This window comes from Diadema antillarum, unplaced genomic scaffold, assembly GCF_040938485.1.
Source record: "Diadema antillarum isolate AM-2024a unplaced genomic scaffold, OU_Dant_1.0 seq00000069_RagTag, whole genome shotgun sequence".
NCBI classification, from domain to species: domain Eukaryota; kingdom Metazoa; phylum Echinodermata; class Echinoidea; order Diadematoida; family Diadematidae; genus Diadema; species Diadema antillarum.
Genome location: NW_027271168.1, coordinates 2,922,000 through 2,942,500, shown reverse-complemented (window position 1 = coordinate 2,942,500; position 20,501 = coordinate 2,922,000). Strand labels below are relative to the sequence as shown.

At 38.5% G+C, this 20,501-nt stretch overlaps 1 protein-coding gene across 1 annotated transcript in view; it reads left to right on the top strand.

Moving 5' to 3' along the window:
• Positions 1-7,328: 7,328 nt before the first annotated feature.
• The window catches only part of LOC139725981 (protein ENTREP2-like), a gene marked incomplete at its 3' end in the record, with an annotated part of 157,408 nt that continues 144,235 nt past the window's right edge, over positions 7,329-20,501 (top strand). Inside the window, exon 1 of the mRNA XM_071637063.1 lies at positions 7,329-8,002. Coding sequence (XP_071493164.1) covers positions 7,718-8,002 — 285 coding nt within the window. The remainder of the gene's footprint in view (positions 8,003-20,501) is intronic.

Here is a 20,501-nt window from a genome sequence, read left to right as displayed (position 1 = left end):
TTGACATCGGGCAGACTGGTCTTTCGCTACATGAGCTCATTCTCACTAATGCCTCAATGAAAAAGAATTACGCCGAGGGAAAAAAAAACCTCTAATGTTTTTGTAGTTTCTTATTTTGGTAGTTTACATAATTTTGGAAACTGGAGATAGGCAATTTCCACTTCTCCCTAAAAAGCCCCACTGACATTTAATTCCGAGTATGAGTCCATGATGACTTCCGCTGATGTGAATAATGTCTTTATTTGAATGTGTATAAAACATAATTGAATAATCATTACATTTTCACTTTGCTACGCTCACTATTAAAGCTCCACCCCTCAAAAATATTAAGTGTATCAGAAGCGGATCTAGAGGGGGGGGGGGGGTTGGGGGGTTGCAACCCCCCCCCCCCCCCCAAAAAAAAAAAAAAAAAAATCCGGGGACCATTTTTTTTTTAATCTTATCTTTTTTAAATTATCATGGGGGGTTAATTTGGCAATGACCTCTATACCAAAAATAGTGGTGTTTTAGATGCAAGAAAACGCCATTTTCACACACAGATTTTCCAAAATTCTCCCTACTGTGGGAGGGGGGACACCCCCCTCCCACACCCTCCCCCCCTTTATAAAAAGCTAGATCCGCCCCTGTGTATAAAAGCAATTTCAAATTATAAACATAACAAAAATTGAGCCCCGTTTGATAAAACTAAGATCACTGTACAACGATTATTGTAACTTTGCAATCAATGGTAACTACATAAATTATACCATAGCGAATACTATTCCACAGCAAACAGCCAAAAAGTCGCTGATTGTTATCATGGATTGTAAAGTTATCATTACATTATTGTAGAGTCACTGATGACGTATGTGATGGCTCTCGTGACATGCCCCTTGCCTTAACCAGGTGCGTCAGCACACTATGGCAAGACGATACAACTCCACGCCTTTTACTGCCAGAATACTCTCAATCCTGTTCACATCATTAATGGCTGTAATATCGTACTATCACACTATCTGAGGTGTATAGTTCTTGGAGCCCCGTCTTTCTACCTTCTATTATGAGTTTGTGTATTCGTCAGGGTAGGTAAGGTGCGTCCAACATTGAGCATTGTGAGGTTCATTTCAGTTGACTTTACGGTTGATGACGTCACGAGAGGCAAGAAAGTTGTTTTCAGGGGCAGAACGTATAAGGCCAAGTAAAAAAAGAAACCAGTTTCTCGTCCTCGCGCGCATCGATTTTGGCCGCCGCATCGATTTTTTTACTATTTACTATTTTCAAAATGGCGCTGAAAATACCAAGAAATTCATAATTCTCGTCCCAGCCCGCTCCCCGCCCGCATCGATTTTCAGTTGCCGCATCGACTTTTTTGATATTTACTATTTTTTCGGCCGCCGAAAAAAAAAAGATCGACAATTCACCTACCAATCGTGACGTCTCATTTCTAATTTTTACGCCTTGCGTCCTCTACTTAGCTGTAGACTGTAGTACAGCTGTAGCTTCTGTGTGTAGTGCGTATGTGTAATAACGCATGCATTTCACACTGCGAGCTCGGCCGATCGGCAAGAAGGAATGACCCACAAAGCAGTCGAACTGCACTGTAGTTGGATGGGCGGCGCGGCGGGCCGGCCTACTGGGCTGTGATGTACAGCGCACTCGGTACGTCGTGAACGCGATAGCGGCAACATTTTTGCGAACAATCGCTGTTATTCCACGCATATTTCGCGCGTTGTTCGTATTTTTCCCCGTTTCTGATATTTTAAGCGGATGAATTGTACTGTACAAATGCTTGTGAGGATTGTACGGTATCGAGTTTGTATACATTTTCATGTCATTGTGACTATGTGCATGTGTGTGCAGTGTCGGAAGGTACGGTGCCAGCAGGACTCCCTGGTGCCAGTGCAGTGGCCGTGCCGCACCGTATATCGGCAAAGTGTGCGTGTTTTGTAGCTGTCCAGGGTCCCCATCCCCTGGTCTGTCACGGCGATACATTCTATTTTGCAGAGAAAATGAATGCGCTTTTCCAGCAAATGTAGAATTATTAAATGGGTGTATCTACAAAATAAATAACTTTTCCACGGATTCTGGTTTGTCTCGTATTTCTGCGGGATACTTTTCTTCACGATGTAAATTCATGGACACAGCCGTGAGTGGTATCATCTGTAGTGTGTACTGTTATACAATCATTCATCATCCAAATAATGAGTGATTATCAAATGTCTTTTTAGAACATGAAGAAACATCTTTAAACGTTTAATGCTAGAATGCCATATCAGTATCATTTTGACATCCATCTGCAATTGTACAAGCCAGTTTCCAGTTGAATGTGCTACAATTGTACTGTGAAGAACTGCAGATATACATACCAGCTGTGTGGACACAAAAAGTCACAAACACCAATAAATAAAGCTAGTGTTTTGAATATCATGGAATTTATTTCAGTCGTACATTTGTTGAAAGACATGTTTTATACCTGTTTCAATTAATAGCACAATACATCAGAATTGCAAGTACACTGGTATCAGAAAAGCCATTACAACACTAAATACCAGTATTAAGATGGTCATTTTCCCTTGACATCTGTAGTGGAAAGAAAAAGCAAATGTATTTCTGCATGCATGAAGTTTCATTTCAAGTATGGCACATATATCTATTTGTTTGAAAATGCACAGAGTGCAGGCAAGACGTACACTTGGGACCTGGTCTCATAACACAGCTACCAGAGTGATGTTTCATTTCATAAATTGAATATAGGAAATTGTAAAGCCCTCTCTCGTTACCTTTCTCAGAATTACCGGACGAGAAACACATATTACTTTCATTTTGACGATCCTTGAAAAAATAGTAAGATATCAAATAGTAAGGACCTCCCTCATCGCCTTGCTCAAAAAACCCGGACGAGAAACTACTTTCTTTTTTTACTTGGCCTAATAGGTGAAGAAGAAGAAGAAAAAATATTGATTCAAATCAGCGATACATTGGATGGATCGGGGTCATCCCACTAGACCGACACCCACGAGTCATACAACCCACGAGTTCGACATTGAAAACAGGTCCATGAGTCAAACAGCTCACGAGTCATACAGTCCATGAGTTCGACACTAGCTGGTGAAAACAGCCCACGAGTTCGACATACAACATGGGGCTTAATGTGTCGGTCTCGTGGGCCTTGTTAGCTTATCATAGTGTCGAACTCATCCGCTGTATGACTCGTGGGCTGTATGACTCGTGGGTGACATTTGAGGAATATCAAGGGATCTACTACACCATATTCTCGATCAATAACTAATTCTGCAAGTTTGCAATTTCGCATTAAAAAAAATCATTACCACTAGTTTTGACCCATTTTCTTAATGTATGATTTGTGTTTTCTTGAAATTGGGAATGTAAATAGAATCGAACTAAAGTGAATCAATAGGAATGAGTATAATATTTGACAATCAAGTGACATGCCAACGTAATAAAAAAAAACCACCCAAAATATTAACAATAAAAAAAAAAGATTTCCCTTCTCTATCTCTTTGGACTCCTGAAAAATTGAAAAAGAGGCCTATAAGATATCTTGAAAATGATTAAATTCCTAAAATTCTTGCTGATTTAGAAAGCCCAATCCTCAATCAGAATTATTATTCTATGTCATGAAATCACTAATTCTTGTGCAAACCGGACTGAACATTCATCAACAAACATTTTATGTGGTGAGATTTTCAATTTGTTCTGTTTCTCCTTATTTCTAAGGTCCCATTTTGAACACATCCACACATCCACACATCCACACAAACATACAAATACACACACACACACACACACACACACACACACACACACACACACACAATATCTCCTAAGGTATTGTAATGGCAAATTACTGAAGATGGTAGGGGGTGAGGGGTGACTGTCAAGATATGGAGTTGGAATGAGAGCTCACTTGAGAAAGGGATACATTGAGCAGGCTTCCGGATTTAGGGGAGTCTCCAAGGCAGAAAAACCTATGGAAAGCCCACAAAAGGAGGGGGTGGTTTAGAAATTTTGGCAGTTCCGAAAAAAGGGATGCTTTCATGACATGTGGGGGGGGGGGGGATGAGAGAAAACATATTGCGCGTACTCTACATCCACTCTTCTAGACCTTTTCAGCCCGTGGCCCACTCTGGCTCCTACAAAATTTCGAGGCCCATAGTTAGATCAACTATCCTATGGATCTTGTTGAGAAGCTTCGCTCCACATTGTACTGGGGGCGTTCTCTGTTTCATTCTGTCCGCCTGTATTCGCTCCTACCACCGTAAGTGATTCGCTCATGTAATCATGTGTGTATTTCTGCCGATAGATGGCGCAATCTAATATTTCCCCACTTGCGTTTAGGACTTCGTTATTGCAGTACTATTGGAAAGATGCCACAGTTACATAAGTAGGCCCCTCCGTTGAGTGTGCTTTCCCCTAAAGCTTGTGGTTTTTGGTTTCGAAAGTATTCAACATTTCAGAGAAGAAGTCAGATCAGATATCTAAACAGCGTAGGTGAGATGTTTGGCATCACACTTCCTGAAAGTTATACATCTGCGGTTTGACTGATCGTTCAATGGATCATTATTGTGGTCTATTCTGACAACAATATTCAAATACTGACGTTCAGGTCGGGTCTGATATCTTCCATGATCGTATGATTTTGAGCATGAATTGAAATGATGTCACCTGAAATGGCGTCCATAATGTTTGATTCGATAACACTGAAGATAATGAGATAACTTGAAACAAAATAACAATCGACATCAAATCAATATCAAACCATGAGTAAGGCTTATGCAGCTGCTATATACCGCTGCTGATAATCATTTATTATTATTATTATTATTATCATTATTTTCATTATTATTATCATCATCATCATCATCATCATCATCATCATATTTGTTATTAATTGTACCTGCCAGTAAAGGCATAAGTAAATGTCTGTAGGGGCCTATGTGTATGGTACGTATCAAATCATTAATAACACCATTGAATAGATAATGTCTCAAATAGGTAGCTTTTAGGTGAAAGAAAGCACAAATCGCAAGATGAATGAAACATACATGTAGCTAAAATTGTCATCTTTGGATATTAAAGTGTCACGGCCCGCCATTTATCAATGTTTATGATATGACATAATTTAAAATGTATAATTTCTTTTTCATCATTTTACTGCTAAAATCTTGAAATGCTTTGAAAATGAAAAGTACATCAAGTTCAACATAAATTTCATTTTGATATAGGTTTGATTTTTTTTTATACACATCGTACAAAAGCAAACAATAACTAATTTAGGTGTCCCTGCATAAGAGAGTTCCTAGGTTAATCAAAAGGTTTCTGTCGCTCAGAAAGGTAAAATCCAGAAAAGCACAGGAAACGAAACGAAACAAAACAAAACAAAACAAAACAAAACAAAACAAAAGCAAGTAAATAAGAGTTGAGTTTATTAACAACATATTTGTACATATACATGTGAATTATGATAACATGATAACATGAAATTACATATGATAAGATAAACATGAAATTCTTTTATGAGAATACAATGCCATTATACAAGGCACTTACATGCAGCTGTATATACATGCATATATATTTACATACTTAATTTATCTTACATAAAGAATACATGTGGTGTAATTTCATCTAATTTCATGATGATAATATCACTGAAAAGACAACAAAAAATTAATAAGTATGTAATATAGACATATATGCATCGACAAAGGTTCTGAACAACAACAAAAAAAAACAACAACAAACAAACAGAAGATAACGTTGTTAAATGGGTAACCAAAAGTTAGCACAAGTGCTAGTCGAGAATGGTTCTCCCGTTTAGCTACATTTCAAATACTCATTGCAAGGTCTATCCTTCTGAAGTAACTTTACTTAAAAAGTACATTAAACTAAACATTTAAGTATTCTTTTTATCACTAAACTTGATCTAACAAATGATATTTTAGATTTCTTCGAAATGAAGACCTTGTTCTTTCCTCTTGGATATATTTGGGCAAACTATTCCAGAACTTTGACCCGACAAAAGATATAGAAAATGTACCATGTGTCGTTTTATACATTTCGGGAGTCTAAGCATGGAATGATCTTTGCCTCTAGTCCTGTATGCATGATTCATTGGCTCATAATACACGTATTGCGTTAAATAATATTATGTTGTAAATGTTCCTTGTGCAGATCACAATAAAAGGTTGATTCTGCAAGCTTTATATGCAGGTCAAAAACATCTAACACTCCTAGACTGGTGAATAATGGCCCAGAACTAATCGTCTTGTTCTCAAGGGGGAAAATGTGTATTGCTCTCACGGCCATTTTCTGTGCTAAAAATATACAATTTAAGTGGCTTCTGTAGCAACTTCCCAGACTTCAATTCCATAAAGTATACAATTATGTGATTGTATAAAGAATTTGTATAAAAGCATGAGAACATACCTTGGAACATAATATCTTAATTTAAAAAGCAAGCCAATTTTGTGCCTAATGCATTTATTGATACATTGAATCTGATCCTTCCACATCAAGGTCTCATCAATTTGGATTCCTACTAAAGATGCTACATTGCACTATTTCCGGAAACCGTTTCAGAGACTGTTAACACACCTTTAATTGCAATAGGTCGTCTTGGTCCTTTTATACTCATATATTATAATCATATAATCATATCATTATAATCATATAATATCATATAATCATATCATTATAATCATATAATATCATATAATCATATAATCAACCAACAAACAAATGCTAGCTCTTGATATGTAGATATACGTGTCAAGTAAAAGAAGTTCAATGGGAATGAGGAAATCATGGGTAGAAAGCCATCTGATACATTCTGCTTTACAGGGGGGGGGGGGAGGATCATCATAGTCCAACCAAGACACTCAATGCCAATGGACTTTAGCTGTTCTCTAGGGATAAGAGTTGCTGACAACAGAAAAGCTTGCAAAACAGGGATGATAGCCTCGTATTGAGATGAGGTAAACTAACCAAAAGTCTGTCAAATTCTGGAGGAAAATATTCTCAATCTCGCGGGCGCTTACGTTCATAGGAAACAGCAGCAGCAAACTGCTCCAAAGATTTTCGATGTTTGATCATTGAAAAACTGCGTAGCGCCATCTTTCGATTGAATGCATTCTTGGTGCATTATCAACACTGCGTACTACTGAGTACTCCTGCACGAGTTCGTATTTTACAGGCACATAAACTCTGCAGACACACACAGACAATCCACTAGCATGCGGACGTCTGCACGCTGCATGCATGTGGCCCATTCATTCGAGACGTTGTTTACAAATAAAGCGTGTGAGATCATCGATCGTACCCACGGAAAGATACTTTCTGAACTACATATCTTTGCATTTCGACTGCTTTGTTAATGGATTATTATTTGCTCTGACGCGACATACTACTCTTATGAGGGCAGGAGGAATACTGGATTGAACCTAGATACCGAGGAAGTCAGATCGTAATGGAATAACGTGAGGAATATCACCGTCTACAATCCTGCTGAGCTGTGGCCACTCTCTGTTTGTTGGCTTCTCTCGCTCGTCTGCTGCTTACCAAACTTTTCTTGGATGTGACGGGCATGCGAGTTTACTCTTGGAATATCGAACAACGAACAACATCAGTTACCAATTGTGCAATAACACTGTGAATGTCTCTCATGTCGTTATATTCTAAATAGTTGAACCTTTGTTGTTGCAGCTTTGACCCTAAAATGGCCAGAGGGAGTGTGAACGGAGCGCAGCAGCCTCCGCCCTTTCAAAACGGGATACCGGACGGGCAAACGACGGTGATCAGTGAGCGCGACAGGGTCGTTCTGCGGCGTTCCGCCCGAGCCCGGCGGGGTGCCAGCATGCAGCGACCGCGTCGGACCACACTGGCGTTTGGCATAACGCAAGTGATCCTGGGGCTGACAATTGTAGCTGTTAGTTTTACAGCTTTCGCCCTTTCCACCTCAAATAGGATAAGAAATGCCTGCCCATACTGGGCTGGATTCTCGGTATGTATGCTGCATGTTATCACCAATGAGCAGAGTAGATTCTACTGTTTAAATGATCTCATGACTGAGCTGGTGGTAGAGGCAGATACTATAATGTTTGTACACAATTTATATAAAGACAAATACATCTAGTTGATAATCTGAATAAATATTATTAAACAAGTGTGTTGAAATAAATGTAGGTAGTGCAGTGGCAATCTTTATTTGTGTGTAAAGTATAATCACACACAAAGACAGACACATGCACAAACAAACATACAGACACACAAAGAGTAGTCTAACTCTAAAAATGTATCAGTGTAGGGCCTACAGTTATGAATATACAAATTTTATTGCTGTTCTCCAAGTCCAATTGTGGCAATAAACAGTGTGTGTTGATACAAAAGAGAAGGAAGGTCAAGAGAAAAAGTATTGCGACAGATGAAAGAGATGGTTGAACATCAACCCAAAAGAGTAATCGATTCTACATCCTTTGATATGTTTAAAGTAAGGCTGGATTATTACTGGTATCTGATCACTTTAGCCCTACCTTGATCAAAACGTCTTTCAAAACATCCCAACCCCCTCCGCACATGCCATGCAGTATTGAGTAACTCAAAGCCTGAAGAACTGACCAAGGATTAGATGATCTACGTGTACCTCTCATTGTACCCAGATGATGATGTTGATGAAGGAAAAGTGCATGTCTGTTAAAACTTGGGAAATGATTGCATCTATATGATGTGTGTGTGTGTGTGTGTGTGTGTGTGTGTGTGTGTGTTTGTGTGTGTATATGCTGCCAGCTCACTGGATCTTTCATTCTTGCAATGAAATAGAAACAAATTGAAATGCCATTAACTAAACACTTTACTTTTTTAACCCAAGTTCAGATGTCAAAGTATTATCTTGAATTTGTTTTTAAAACATAACATGTCTAGTTTTTGGTCTCCTTTTCTGATAATGGGGTGATCTCCAGTACTACAGTCTTTCAAGCAGTATACTGATGATAAATTGTGTTTTGCAGTCAAATGTACTGTACATATATGTATAGAACAGACCGTAGTAAAAAGAAATGCCTCTAGTATTTTACAATCGGAACAATTCAAAGTCACATTTCTTGCAAACAGTGCAAAACAGGGTTTACCAGCAGTACACTGTACATTGTAGGGCCTACATTGTACCTTTAAGGGAAATTTACCTGTCATTCAGAAATTAATTTTCTCTGAACGCAGTTAAACAAAGTTAACGAACTATAAGATTTGAGATGAATGACAAGAAATAATGTGAAAGTCATGTCAGTTAACTTCCTGCAATATTATCCTGAATGGCTTGAAAACTAGAAAATCAACAGAGCCCTCCTGTCATTTCCCTAGATGATATTGCTTGGATGTTGAATAGATCTATTCCTCGATGTGTGTGTATGACATGCATCTTCACCACTTCTCCCAAACACAAACTTTCTCATGATCGTGACTGTGCTGCATAAACCATACTTGGAAATATGATTGTTTGACAAAAAAATACTATTAATATAAAATTAGTAAAGATGAAATAAAGTTGATTTCAAACTATGTGCACATAACAAACAAGAATCTGCAACTTGGGATGGTGTAGATTTAAGCAATAAGCTACAATTTGTCACTGTGTTTGAGGCTATACTGTGCAATGTTCAAATTATACCAACTTACAGTGTGGACATTAACATTGCTCTACTTTGATAATAATTTTTTCCTCGTCCTTTGCGTAATTTTTTTTTTCTGATTTTATTCAAAGGAATATTCTCTTGCTGTAAATACCTTTTCAGTGTTAGTTGCTAATAGATACAGATATTGTCAATATTTGCAGTATTAGGAAGAAAACATGACTCACATAGTTGGTTATTATTCCAGATGTGTATCTAGACACACATGACTTGTGAAGAAAGAAGCTTTGTCACAGCATTTTAATCGAGGAAAATTGTAGGTTGTGATTGTGTGTTTATGAGAAGCCTTCACTAAAGGAGCCTTCATTGTTGTGCAGAGTCTGTCCTTAAAGAAGCCAGTGTAATCAAATCAATACAGGTTTATAGCGCTGTTCCCCTGATAAACCACAGCAGTAAGTAAGTGACAATGTGAATGTAGAGCTGAGGCGCTATGTTTGGTCAGGACATGCATGACCGCGCATTCACACAAGGCATTTCTTGGACTGTGTTCTTTAGCAGCAGACGTCAAATCAAACATTTTGTATAGGGGGAGTTCTGTCTGAGGTGGGCACAACATTAGCACCAGGCTGCAAAGTGAGCATCTAGGATTAGTATGTAGGAGATCACTGAGTGTGCATGAGAATTCTGTGTAACAAATTATGCAAACATGTGCAATGCCTTTATGTGTGTACAGAGCAGGATCAGTGATTATCTTTCATTAACCATGCATCTGGGAGGCAGAGATGAGTACTGTACAATAGACCAGTTTTCTATGTCTTCTACGTCTGGGCACGCTGCCTTCATGGAGGTCATCTGTACAACTTCAAGGCTAGCCTTAGGCTTGTATCGGTTTGGGTCGGCGTTTCATCTGCCGACATTTCATCGTGATCTTAACCTGTTGAAGACTAGTCTTAAAGGACAAGTTCACCTTCATAGACATGTGGGTTGAGTGAATGCAGCAATATTAATAGAACACATCAGTGAGAGTTTGAGCAAAATCGGACAATCCGTTAAAAAGTTATGAATTTTTGAAGTTTCTGCTCAGTCACGGCTGGATGAAAAGACTACTATAGCTTGTGATGTCACATGAGTACAACGATATAAAGAAAGAATAAAGCAAATTCAACATATTTCCATTTTTCTCGCATAACAAAAGAACACTCGACTTCTCTCTTTCAGAAGGCAGGGGGAATAATATCACCCATAACATACGTCAGTATCAAGTCGAAGAAATGTGCACTTTATTCAAAAAGTAAAGTTTTGTGAAATTCTCTTTTTATTTTCCTTAAATAGTTGTACGCATGTGACATCATACACTGTAGTAGTCTTCTCTTCCAGCAGTGACTGCGCGGATACTTAAAATATTCGTAACTTTTGAACGGATTGTCCAATTTTCCTCAAACTTTCACTGATGTGTTCTACTAATATTGCTGCATTCTCTCAATCCTTATGTATATGAAGGTGGACTTGTCCTTTAAGTATTCTCGGGCAGACCAGTGTCTATATGGGAAATGTGTGTTACAGCAAAATCAGCTCGCCCTTATGGATTATTTATTGAACAAAAATCCACTTTCTTCCTGCCTGTCCTCTATGATGTGTCACATTATCTCAGTCTGACATTCTTTGCCTTTCCTTTCCTGTAAAATCTGCCTGAAACTTTGAATGTTGTTATATTCAATTGGTACAGATGGTATACCATGCAATACAAATAATGCACATTACACTGGGCATGAGTAAGAATTACTGTATCCATCTGATACTAACTGTGGTAGAATAGGAAACGTAGAGGTGAAGCAGAGTGTATATTGGACTGTTCAAATTATGGAGGGTGGATAATTTTACTAATGCAAAGCCAAGTAGTGTGCATTATTTAATGTGACATGATTCAAATTCTGCAGCAGCCATTTTTGCACAATTCCCAGGTCTGCACCAGCCCCAGACTATCAAACTGAACCTCACAAACATTTGAAATGCATTATTAATTATATACACAGACAATGAAGCTGAATTCAGAGGCTAGCAGTTGTTAGTACTGTTCATTATACCCATGTCGGGTAAAACGTAAAGTTGGGCCTTTAACTCTTAACGTGCCATGGTCGCCGAAGGGCGACCTTAGTCCTGACGTGCCATGGTCGCTGATCGGCGACTAAGAACATCGAGAAAAGCATTGATCATTTAAGTTCTTGTGGTACCGTAATGTGTTACACCAAGCAACTGCCAATGATATGTACTGGAAGCTGATTAGCATAGCCATCGTTTCCACTAAAAATATGAGCATGCTTACATTAGAAAATTTTGAGTAAATACATGATTTTTCAGCTAGATGTATTTTTTTCGCGTCGGGAAAATCTGCAGCGGGCGCACCCTCTGCGAGATGTGTATGGATCAAAAGTCTCATAGGTAAACCACGCGTGTGTATGCTATTCACTCTGCGTGTATTGTCTATGCAGTTCCACTCACATTGTTCCGCTTGGACGCTGTCCTGCGGGAAGCTGCTTTGATTTTGTCCCTCAAGAGAGTCAGCTTTCGTTCGTCGGTCAAGTCTTTCATCCTTTTGTTTTGATGAACGTCACTAATCGTCCCTACGCTAGCATAGGAATTGCGCGCGGACAAAGGCCTGCCGATTTCAATAGAGTACGCCCGCCCACGGTCCGCTTAGACAAAAGGAGGATTAGCAGGTTCTTGCTTGTCAGGTGGACAAAAGACACTATTCCAGGGCCCGGGACAATTACCTTAGTTTCAAATACAGAATCTGGGACTGAAGGACTCCGATTTGGGAATGAATTTCTGAGGCAGAAAGAGAAATTGCTAAGACAAAATAAACTGCTAGTATCTTTGGAATCACACAATTCTAGAAGGCAATTATGTTATCATTTGAAAGAGGAGATGTTGCTCTAAAACTTTCTCACAGAGTCAAGGGAGCGTTCCATTGAAGAAAAAACATGACGGACTCTTTTTTTCCACACTACACAAAAATTTCTAATAATTTTTGGGATGTATCAATTATTTCTGTAATATTTCAGATTCAGATAGATATTTTGGCAAACTGACTGCATGACACGAAAGAGCAAACATTTCTTGATATATGTTGTGTAGAACTCAATTCAAAACAGTCAATAGTTTCAGAGATATGGCGGTTTTAAATTTCATTGTCAGTCCAGTTTCGAAACGTTCTGGCGTTAGGTAAAAACCTCTGGCACGTTAGGGGTTTTGGGCCTGGCACATTAAGAGTTAAGAAAAATGGAAAACTGGTCATGTGGTAGTAATAGATCAGGATCCATAATAACATTTTATGATACAGTGTTATCTGTAATATGAGCCTTTCACACCAGGGCACTTCCATGCAATAGATACACTAGTACTTCATTACATGTCAGTGCAAGTGTTATGCTAAGTTAAGTGGTTATTTTATATGTGGCTGCTGAGACTCTTGACCTATAAAAGGCATGTTGGTACTTACATTGCTGCCTCGCTGGAATTGTCACTTTGGATTATAGGTTACAGACTTCCAAAACTTGGTAAGATCATTTTCAATCCTCATGAAATTGTGGGATGATGAGTCAACGTGGTAGACAATCAATCATCTCTGCTTTACTTGTTTCTTTCATTCTTTGTTCTGCCTGATAATTACAAAGCGGGAAGAATACAGACATTTGAACTTGCAAATGCTTGCAGCATATAACCTATGTTGCACAAGTGCCTTTGCCATAGGTACTTGAGTGAAATTATGAAGTCCTTGTCAGGTTTACAAAGTATACAATGTATAATCCTTATGAATGGCCCCTGGCTTCTCTTGACAAAGAGGATTAATTCTATCAAGTCCTACTGTTGCTTTGCAGACTTTGTGCATACAGTCTGTACATCCAGCGGTGACAAGGAGTGAAAGACTCAGAGCTAGGGAAATAAAGAGGTTAATCTCTCTAAGTGTGAGAAGCCACAGTGTGAATGTGGAGAAGATTAAGAGGCTGAATCCTTTGATTGAAAACAGAGAATGGACTGACATCCAACAAAAAAAGAAAGGCCATCAATCAAAGTTGAAGAGGAAACAAACTACATGTAGTGTCAGGATTCTATGACCATATATATACTGAGCTATTAACAGTTTATGGACGGTTGGAGTTTATATGTCTTTCTTAAGAGGTTGTCTATCAAGAGGAAGCTAACCTGAACTAAAAATTCTTTCCTTCATGATCATCATCCCTTTAAGGATTTAAAACATAGTTCTCTTATGACTGCATTAACTGCCATTTTTTTTAAACACATATCATATGCATATAGAAATTTGAGAAATAATGGTGTGATAACATAGTTTCAGATGGGTAACGAAGAGTATTGCAGTCTTGCAGCATACCAGATCATGGTTGCTACCTGATGTTTTATATTCAATCCAATCGATTACAATATATCAGGCCTTTAAATAGCAGTATCTATCATAGACAGTGCATAGCGTGCAGTTTGTTTACAATATACTACAGACCGTGTACTTCTAGGGCATGATTTGATCATCACATACTAGTAACATTCTACCTACCCTCTACTGTATGGAGAGGGCACTTCTGGACTAATAGTTGTGCATTATGATCAAAATTATTTTACACTTGTGATCTCAAAGTACTCCAAAACATCTTGTTATCTTGGCAAATCGCATCAGCCACACAATCATGGGTAGATCTTTTTGATATTGCTTTGAAGCAACTTTCAAATGGTTGAAGATGAATTTTGAAACCTCCTGAGAACTACAAACTTGGATGTTTGTTTTAGAGTCTTTATGAGTGATATGCTGCATGTTATCAAGTGGCTTGATTGACGCATCGACAAGATGATTTTTCTGGTGATACTTGTAGGAATAGAGCATGTCATCATTTTCATGGCTTAGCATAATACTTTGTTAATACACATTGACCACAACCCCTTTCAAATCTAAGGTCAGCTTTTGCATACTACAAGTACATGTATGTGTAAGGGGTCTTAGTAGTAGAAAGAAGTAGCAGTACAGGGGCGGATCCAGGGAGGACCGCAACCGGCGCACGCCCCCCCCCCCTTTATATTTTGTTGAAACAAAAGAAATAAAACGAAAAAAATGGGGGAGGGGTGCGTGCTCCCCCCTTTAATTTTGTAAACGCGCCCCCTCTTTACGGAATTCCTGGATCCGCCCCTGCAGTAAGTAGTAGGAACCTACTAGCAGCAGCAGCTATGGTAACAGTATTAGTAGATGTAGTAATTTTGGCAGTACTGCAGTTGTAAATGTAATATCAAAAGTAGTTTTAATGGCAATAAAAAAGTGATTAATGATTAAATGTGTTATTGTGCTGAGATCATTTTTATCAGCATACCAAGCGTTTCCAAGCTATGTTTTACCCATTTTTCTCTTCTGTTTTATTGTGAACGTGATGTTTTCTTTTTAGCATGTGAAATAGATTTGAATTTGTATTTGAATAATACCTGCAGTTGACACATATTTATGAACAAGCCCATCTGAAATACATTTCTTGCAAATTTTTTGCATTATGATCTATTTCTTTATATTCCAATGAGAGTTGAAACATCATGTACAAGATTGAGTCATTTACTAAGGATTACGCGAGGATCCCCTGCCTTGCCTGAAGTGGGTACCTGGTGTTCTAAAAAGGAACGGCACGCACGATCACTCATAGGAAAGTTCATGGGCTCACTTTGTCGATAAGTTGGAGCTCCAGTCAGGGTGAGGAAAAAGCAAGGCCCAGCAAATTAGATGTTTCCTACTCTGACACGGCATACCCTCTGGTTCTAGCTAGAATAGAAAAGGTCCCTCCCCTCCCCTTCAATGTTCCACTACTGTGCCAAGAGTAATTTCACTGCCTGAATCTCTCCATAAATCCAGTCCCAAAATAACGATGAAGAAGGATGAAGGAGGGATTTGGAGAGTGCCAGAGATATGTCTGGTGGGAGACAAAGATCCTCCTGCTGTAGCTTTTCATAAAAGCTGTTAAAAATATCTACAGTCAGAAGTAGGAAATGTATGAGTGATTTTTAGATGAGTCTCGGACCTAGAAAATGAGAAAGCAATTTTTGTTTGGATTCTGCTCAGAATTGTTCTCATGCATACAATAGTCTCGTGGGATGGATGCTTTCGTAATACAGGCCGTGTGCAAACTCAAAATGCTGTTTTTGTCATGGAGACCCCGAGGAAACTCTAATACATTTATGTCTTGAGTGTAGAGGTGGTCGTATTCTGTTGTATGCCAACAGACAAGTCGTCCAAGTGAATGTGAGGTGACCAAATTCTTGATGGTAAATCTTACTCCTTTTTTTTATGTGCAAAAGATCAGCTAATAGATGAGATGTACTGGTATGCACCTAGACCAACTTACACAATACTCAAGATTTCCAAGGTCAATGCACTCAAGTTGTGCGGTGTTATGCTATTGATATTAATAACGTTAAGTACTGTTTGAATTATGCTGTTATGGATTATGAGATTTATGCAGACGCATACATTGGTAATGGTCGATGTTAGTCAAGATTCTTTGGCTTTATGTGTATTTTACACAGAGAATAGTGATAAAGCTTAACACAATCGTTAAGGGATTCTTGAATTTATGTATCTGAGCTGGGCTGGCCTTCCCTCTCCATGGGTATTCCACGATATTGGGTCTTTAATGTAGATAGGCAGAATCACACTCTGCTATAAATGTATGCCATGGTATGTGCTATTCCATACCTCTATCGAGATGCTTGCCTCTGGCTGCTCTCTCCCACGCAGAAGACGACGGATCAATTTCCACATCTCCGCTTTCCCCTGCATGCTTCCTCCTCCCATTGACCCGACACTGGGGAAAGAAAATCCTCCAAAATGTTCAAAATATTTTTGCCCTTGGGCTCAAAATGGTCAATTTGGTGCAAGTCAATACTGTGGATCGGTGGAAGTGGAGTACAAAAAGGTAGCTGGCACATTCCATTTCGTCAAACAAGGAGGCGTGAATGCCTCACCGGTGATATGTAATGCCCCACTGGCCCTATTATTATTTGTGAGGGAACTGTAAAAAGATATCCTAAGAAACTGTATAATATTGGCAACATTATGCCAAGATGCATACTGAGATATAGGCCTACATTGTGTGGAGAGACTGTTGAAGTGGCTTTGTGTGATGCGAATTTATTTCTCGATAGGCGCAGTACATAAAGTGTGTATGATAATATTTCCATCCCTTCATCCATCTATTGTATACGCCATATATTTAGCGAGTCTGAATTTTCGTGAATCAGGATTTCCCGCCAATTTTGCGAGAGGTTAAATTCATGATTATGGAGTACTTTATGGGATGGAGAAATGTATGCTTGCACCTCACATTCATGTCGGGGCAGAGTAAATATTTTTGTGTGTTTTTATATTTGCACCCGACTCGCAAGATTCAAAAAAATAAAAACATCACGAAATATTCGGCGTATACAGTATCCATCTTTCTACCTATCTTTCTATTTATCTCATCTTTCTTTCTTTATCAACTCCATGGGAAACTGAACATATCACTACAATTTGCTTTCCATGAAATATGTTATCAAGCTTCATACTGCAAAATTTCACTTTTCATACATTTCATACTCCTGTTGTACATTTCCTCTGCTGGAGAAGCTTCAAATTTTTTGTAGCAATAGATTTCTCACATTCAATAGCCCGGGCAGGTTCGGCACGCTTTTTCTAGCTCGCACCAGACGTGTGGAGTTGTATCGCCAGGGAGCTGGGTATAGGGTGAGTGGGCAATTATTATTGTGATGCATTTGCTGATTGCGGGTCGTTTCAAGGTCATTGCTGGACTCCAGACCTGCACCTCTGATCACTAATTGATGATCCTTTCTATCAGGTTACCCCCCCCCCCCCCTTCAGCGCTTGGGTAGTGGTGGGGGGGGGGGGGGAGATGCATTTTGTGACTTGAGATTGTGTGGAAACACAAAGCACCAAATCATACATCTTACACAGGTTTATATTTTGTGTATTTTGTAAAATGATAGAAATGTACTTAAGAAATAACATGAAATCATTGTGTCAAAAACAACAACCAAAAAAAAAAAAAATGTGCAGAGAGTATTAGATAGCCGGAATGTCCAGTTGTGATGCGCTGTTCATAATCTACACGAACCATGTGGTGTCTCTTATAGATTCAGTGAAAAAGATGATGAAGCAAGTGTCATGTCCTACACAGATTAATTGTAACCTGCCCACACAAATGTCACCTGCATATATTTGATATGAAATATAAAAAAAAATGTGGATAGTACAGACACCAAGATCTACTTAAATGCACTCCATTACATCGAGAACTAACCATCCTCAGTGTGTTTTTTGCCCAAGCACCATTTTGGTTTCAACCCGTTGAGGATGGACTGATTTTGCTACAACACGCATTTCCATAGGGTGCGTTCGAGCGCTCTAAAGCGAACCAAAGCGAACTGAACCAAAGCGTACCGTACCGAACTGTGCCAGATTTGAAGCATTCGAGTGCTCTGTCAAGAAAACGTACTTTAATTAGTCAAAGCTATTTGTTATGTATAAAGTGCCTGTTTAAAATCTTGTTGATTTATTTCCTGTATCTACTGTTTACTGATAACCAACGCACTATCTCCTGTTGGATTGAATACTGTCTAGATGTCTGCCCGCTTCATTTCTCCTCATCCCAATTCATCTCCTTCCCTGTACATCCCCCCTTTAGTCCAAGACCTTGCCAATCGGACAAAGAATGCAGCCATGTCCACCCCATGCTTCTGGCTTCTTGTTTAATTACAGCAAGGAGCTCCTTGATTACAGATACTCAGTGTGTCTTGACTCACGCTTGTCAGGCTTCATCATGGCGTGATTAACCTGTCCTCGTCTTAATTGGGAAAACAAGTACATTTGGGGCAGAGAAGATAGAAGAAATCTCTCCATCTCTTCTTCTCTTTCTTTTCCTCTCCTCTCTTCTTCTCATTTCTTCTTTTCCCTCATTCCTTCTGTCTATCCACACTGATCTTTCCTTACTGTCTCCCTGTTCTCTTCGTATGTCTCATTTATTCTTATAATTTTTTGTAATATTATGGATATCATGTGTAATGTGTGAGACAAACCATCAATAAAGAAGCATGTTCACTTTAAAGGGACTGTACAGTACTGGTTGAGGTAGGGATTCATGTTTTGAACATTCCTAAGTGAGATAATGAAAAGCCTCTTATGAAAGATGAAAGAGCATGTAATTTTAAGAGGGATTCAACGTTTATTTGATGAAAATTGGTTTTCAAATGGCTGAGATATCAAAAAAAGTGCTAATAATAAAAGGTGACATGCCCCAACTTTATTAGTATCTCTTTGTTTCACCTTGTTTTTGGATATCTCAGCCATTTCAAAACCGATTTTCATCGAATAAACTTTTGATACCCTTTAGAACTGCATGCTCTTTGACATCTCATAGAGTGGTTTCTGAATATCTCACAAAAAGTTAAAAGCTAAATCTTCACCTCGACCAGAACTGCACACACCCTTTAAGGCATACTTAAAGCATAATTTACCATTTGCAGATGAAGCAAAAAACTAGCAATAGTGCTTTAAAATAGTTCTAAAATATGGGTTAGAGATAGAAACATTCAATTTGATTTGGTAAAATTGATGTTAAGTATTGTTAGATATACAAAATGTGAACAATAGGTATATAATAAACATGTTTCCAGACTACGTAACATATTGAGAAAAATATATATATCCATATATTTTAGGCTTTATTGCGAAAATTGTATATGGTAGGATGTTTGTGATACAACAAACCTATGCAGTATATGCATCAAATGTGATATCTTGAACATTTCTTAAATCACTGCTCCCAAAGGTAAACAGGACCTTTAAAATAAAAAGAGAAAAATATATGTGGATGAATAGATAGATAGATAGATAGATAGATAGATAACCCTAGATAGGTAGATAGATAGATAGATAGATAGATAAAAAAGAGATGGAGAAAGAGAGAGAGACACACACACAATACTGTCAGAGAGGAAGATAATAGGTAGAGTCAGATCATGTACAGTAATAGGCAGAGAATATAGTTACAAAACCCGTTGAGGACGGGCTGATTTTGCTACAACACGCATTTCCCATAGACACCTGCGCGAGTATGTACTCAGGACTCGTCTTCAACGGGTTAAACAAAAATTGACTACTTTGTCAGTGTTGACCCATACCAGTTTATTTGACAAGCAGAATGTTGTTTGATGTCTTCGTTGTACATAGAAACCATGCAAAGAGACGCTCCTCTGGTAGGTAACACCCAAATGTCAATCAAAGTGTGCGTCTTGGATGAGTTTTGTCTGATTACAGTCATGTCATGACTTTGACCTACGAGCATAGGGCTCTGCAGCTATTTCGAGCATTTTGAGATGAGCATGAGAAATTCACACAGGAAATGGGATAGACAAGACCTGTATGATGGAATGGATTGTTTCTGATTTAGGTGCTAGCACTGTATACAGCAGGTGATTAGAGAATTTACTGTTTACATAACAAGGATTTCATCATTTGCCCTTCTCTCTAGTCTTTGACAAATCTCTGACCAAAAAAAAAAGAGAGAAGAAAATGAATATTTTACTGGTGTTGGCATTTTTGGATGTAATGAGTGTTGTCAGCATTAAAATATTTCTTTGGAAGTTTCAAAGATATCATCCTTTTAATATACAACATACAGTCTTTCTGCGATATTATTCTTATACTATGTCTTAGCTGCAAAATCATTGCGATATATTACAATACAGTTTATGAGGTATTGATTAAGAATATGATGTAGTTTCCTGCCTTTTTCTTTGTCATCTGTTCTACATAATAGATATTTGTAGGTACATTGT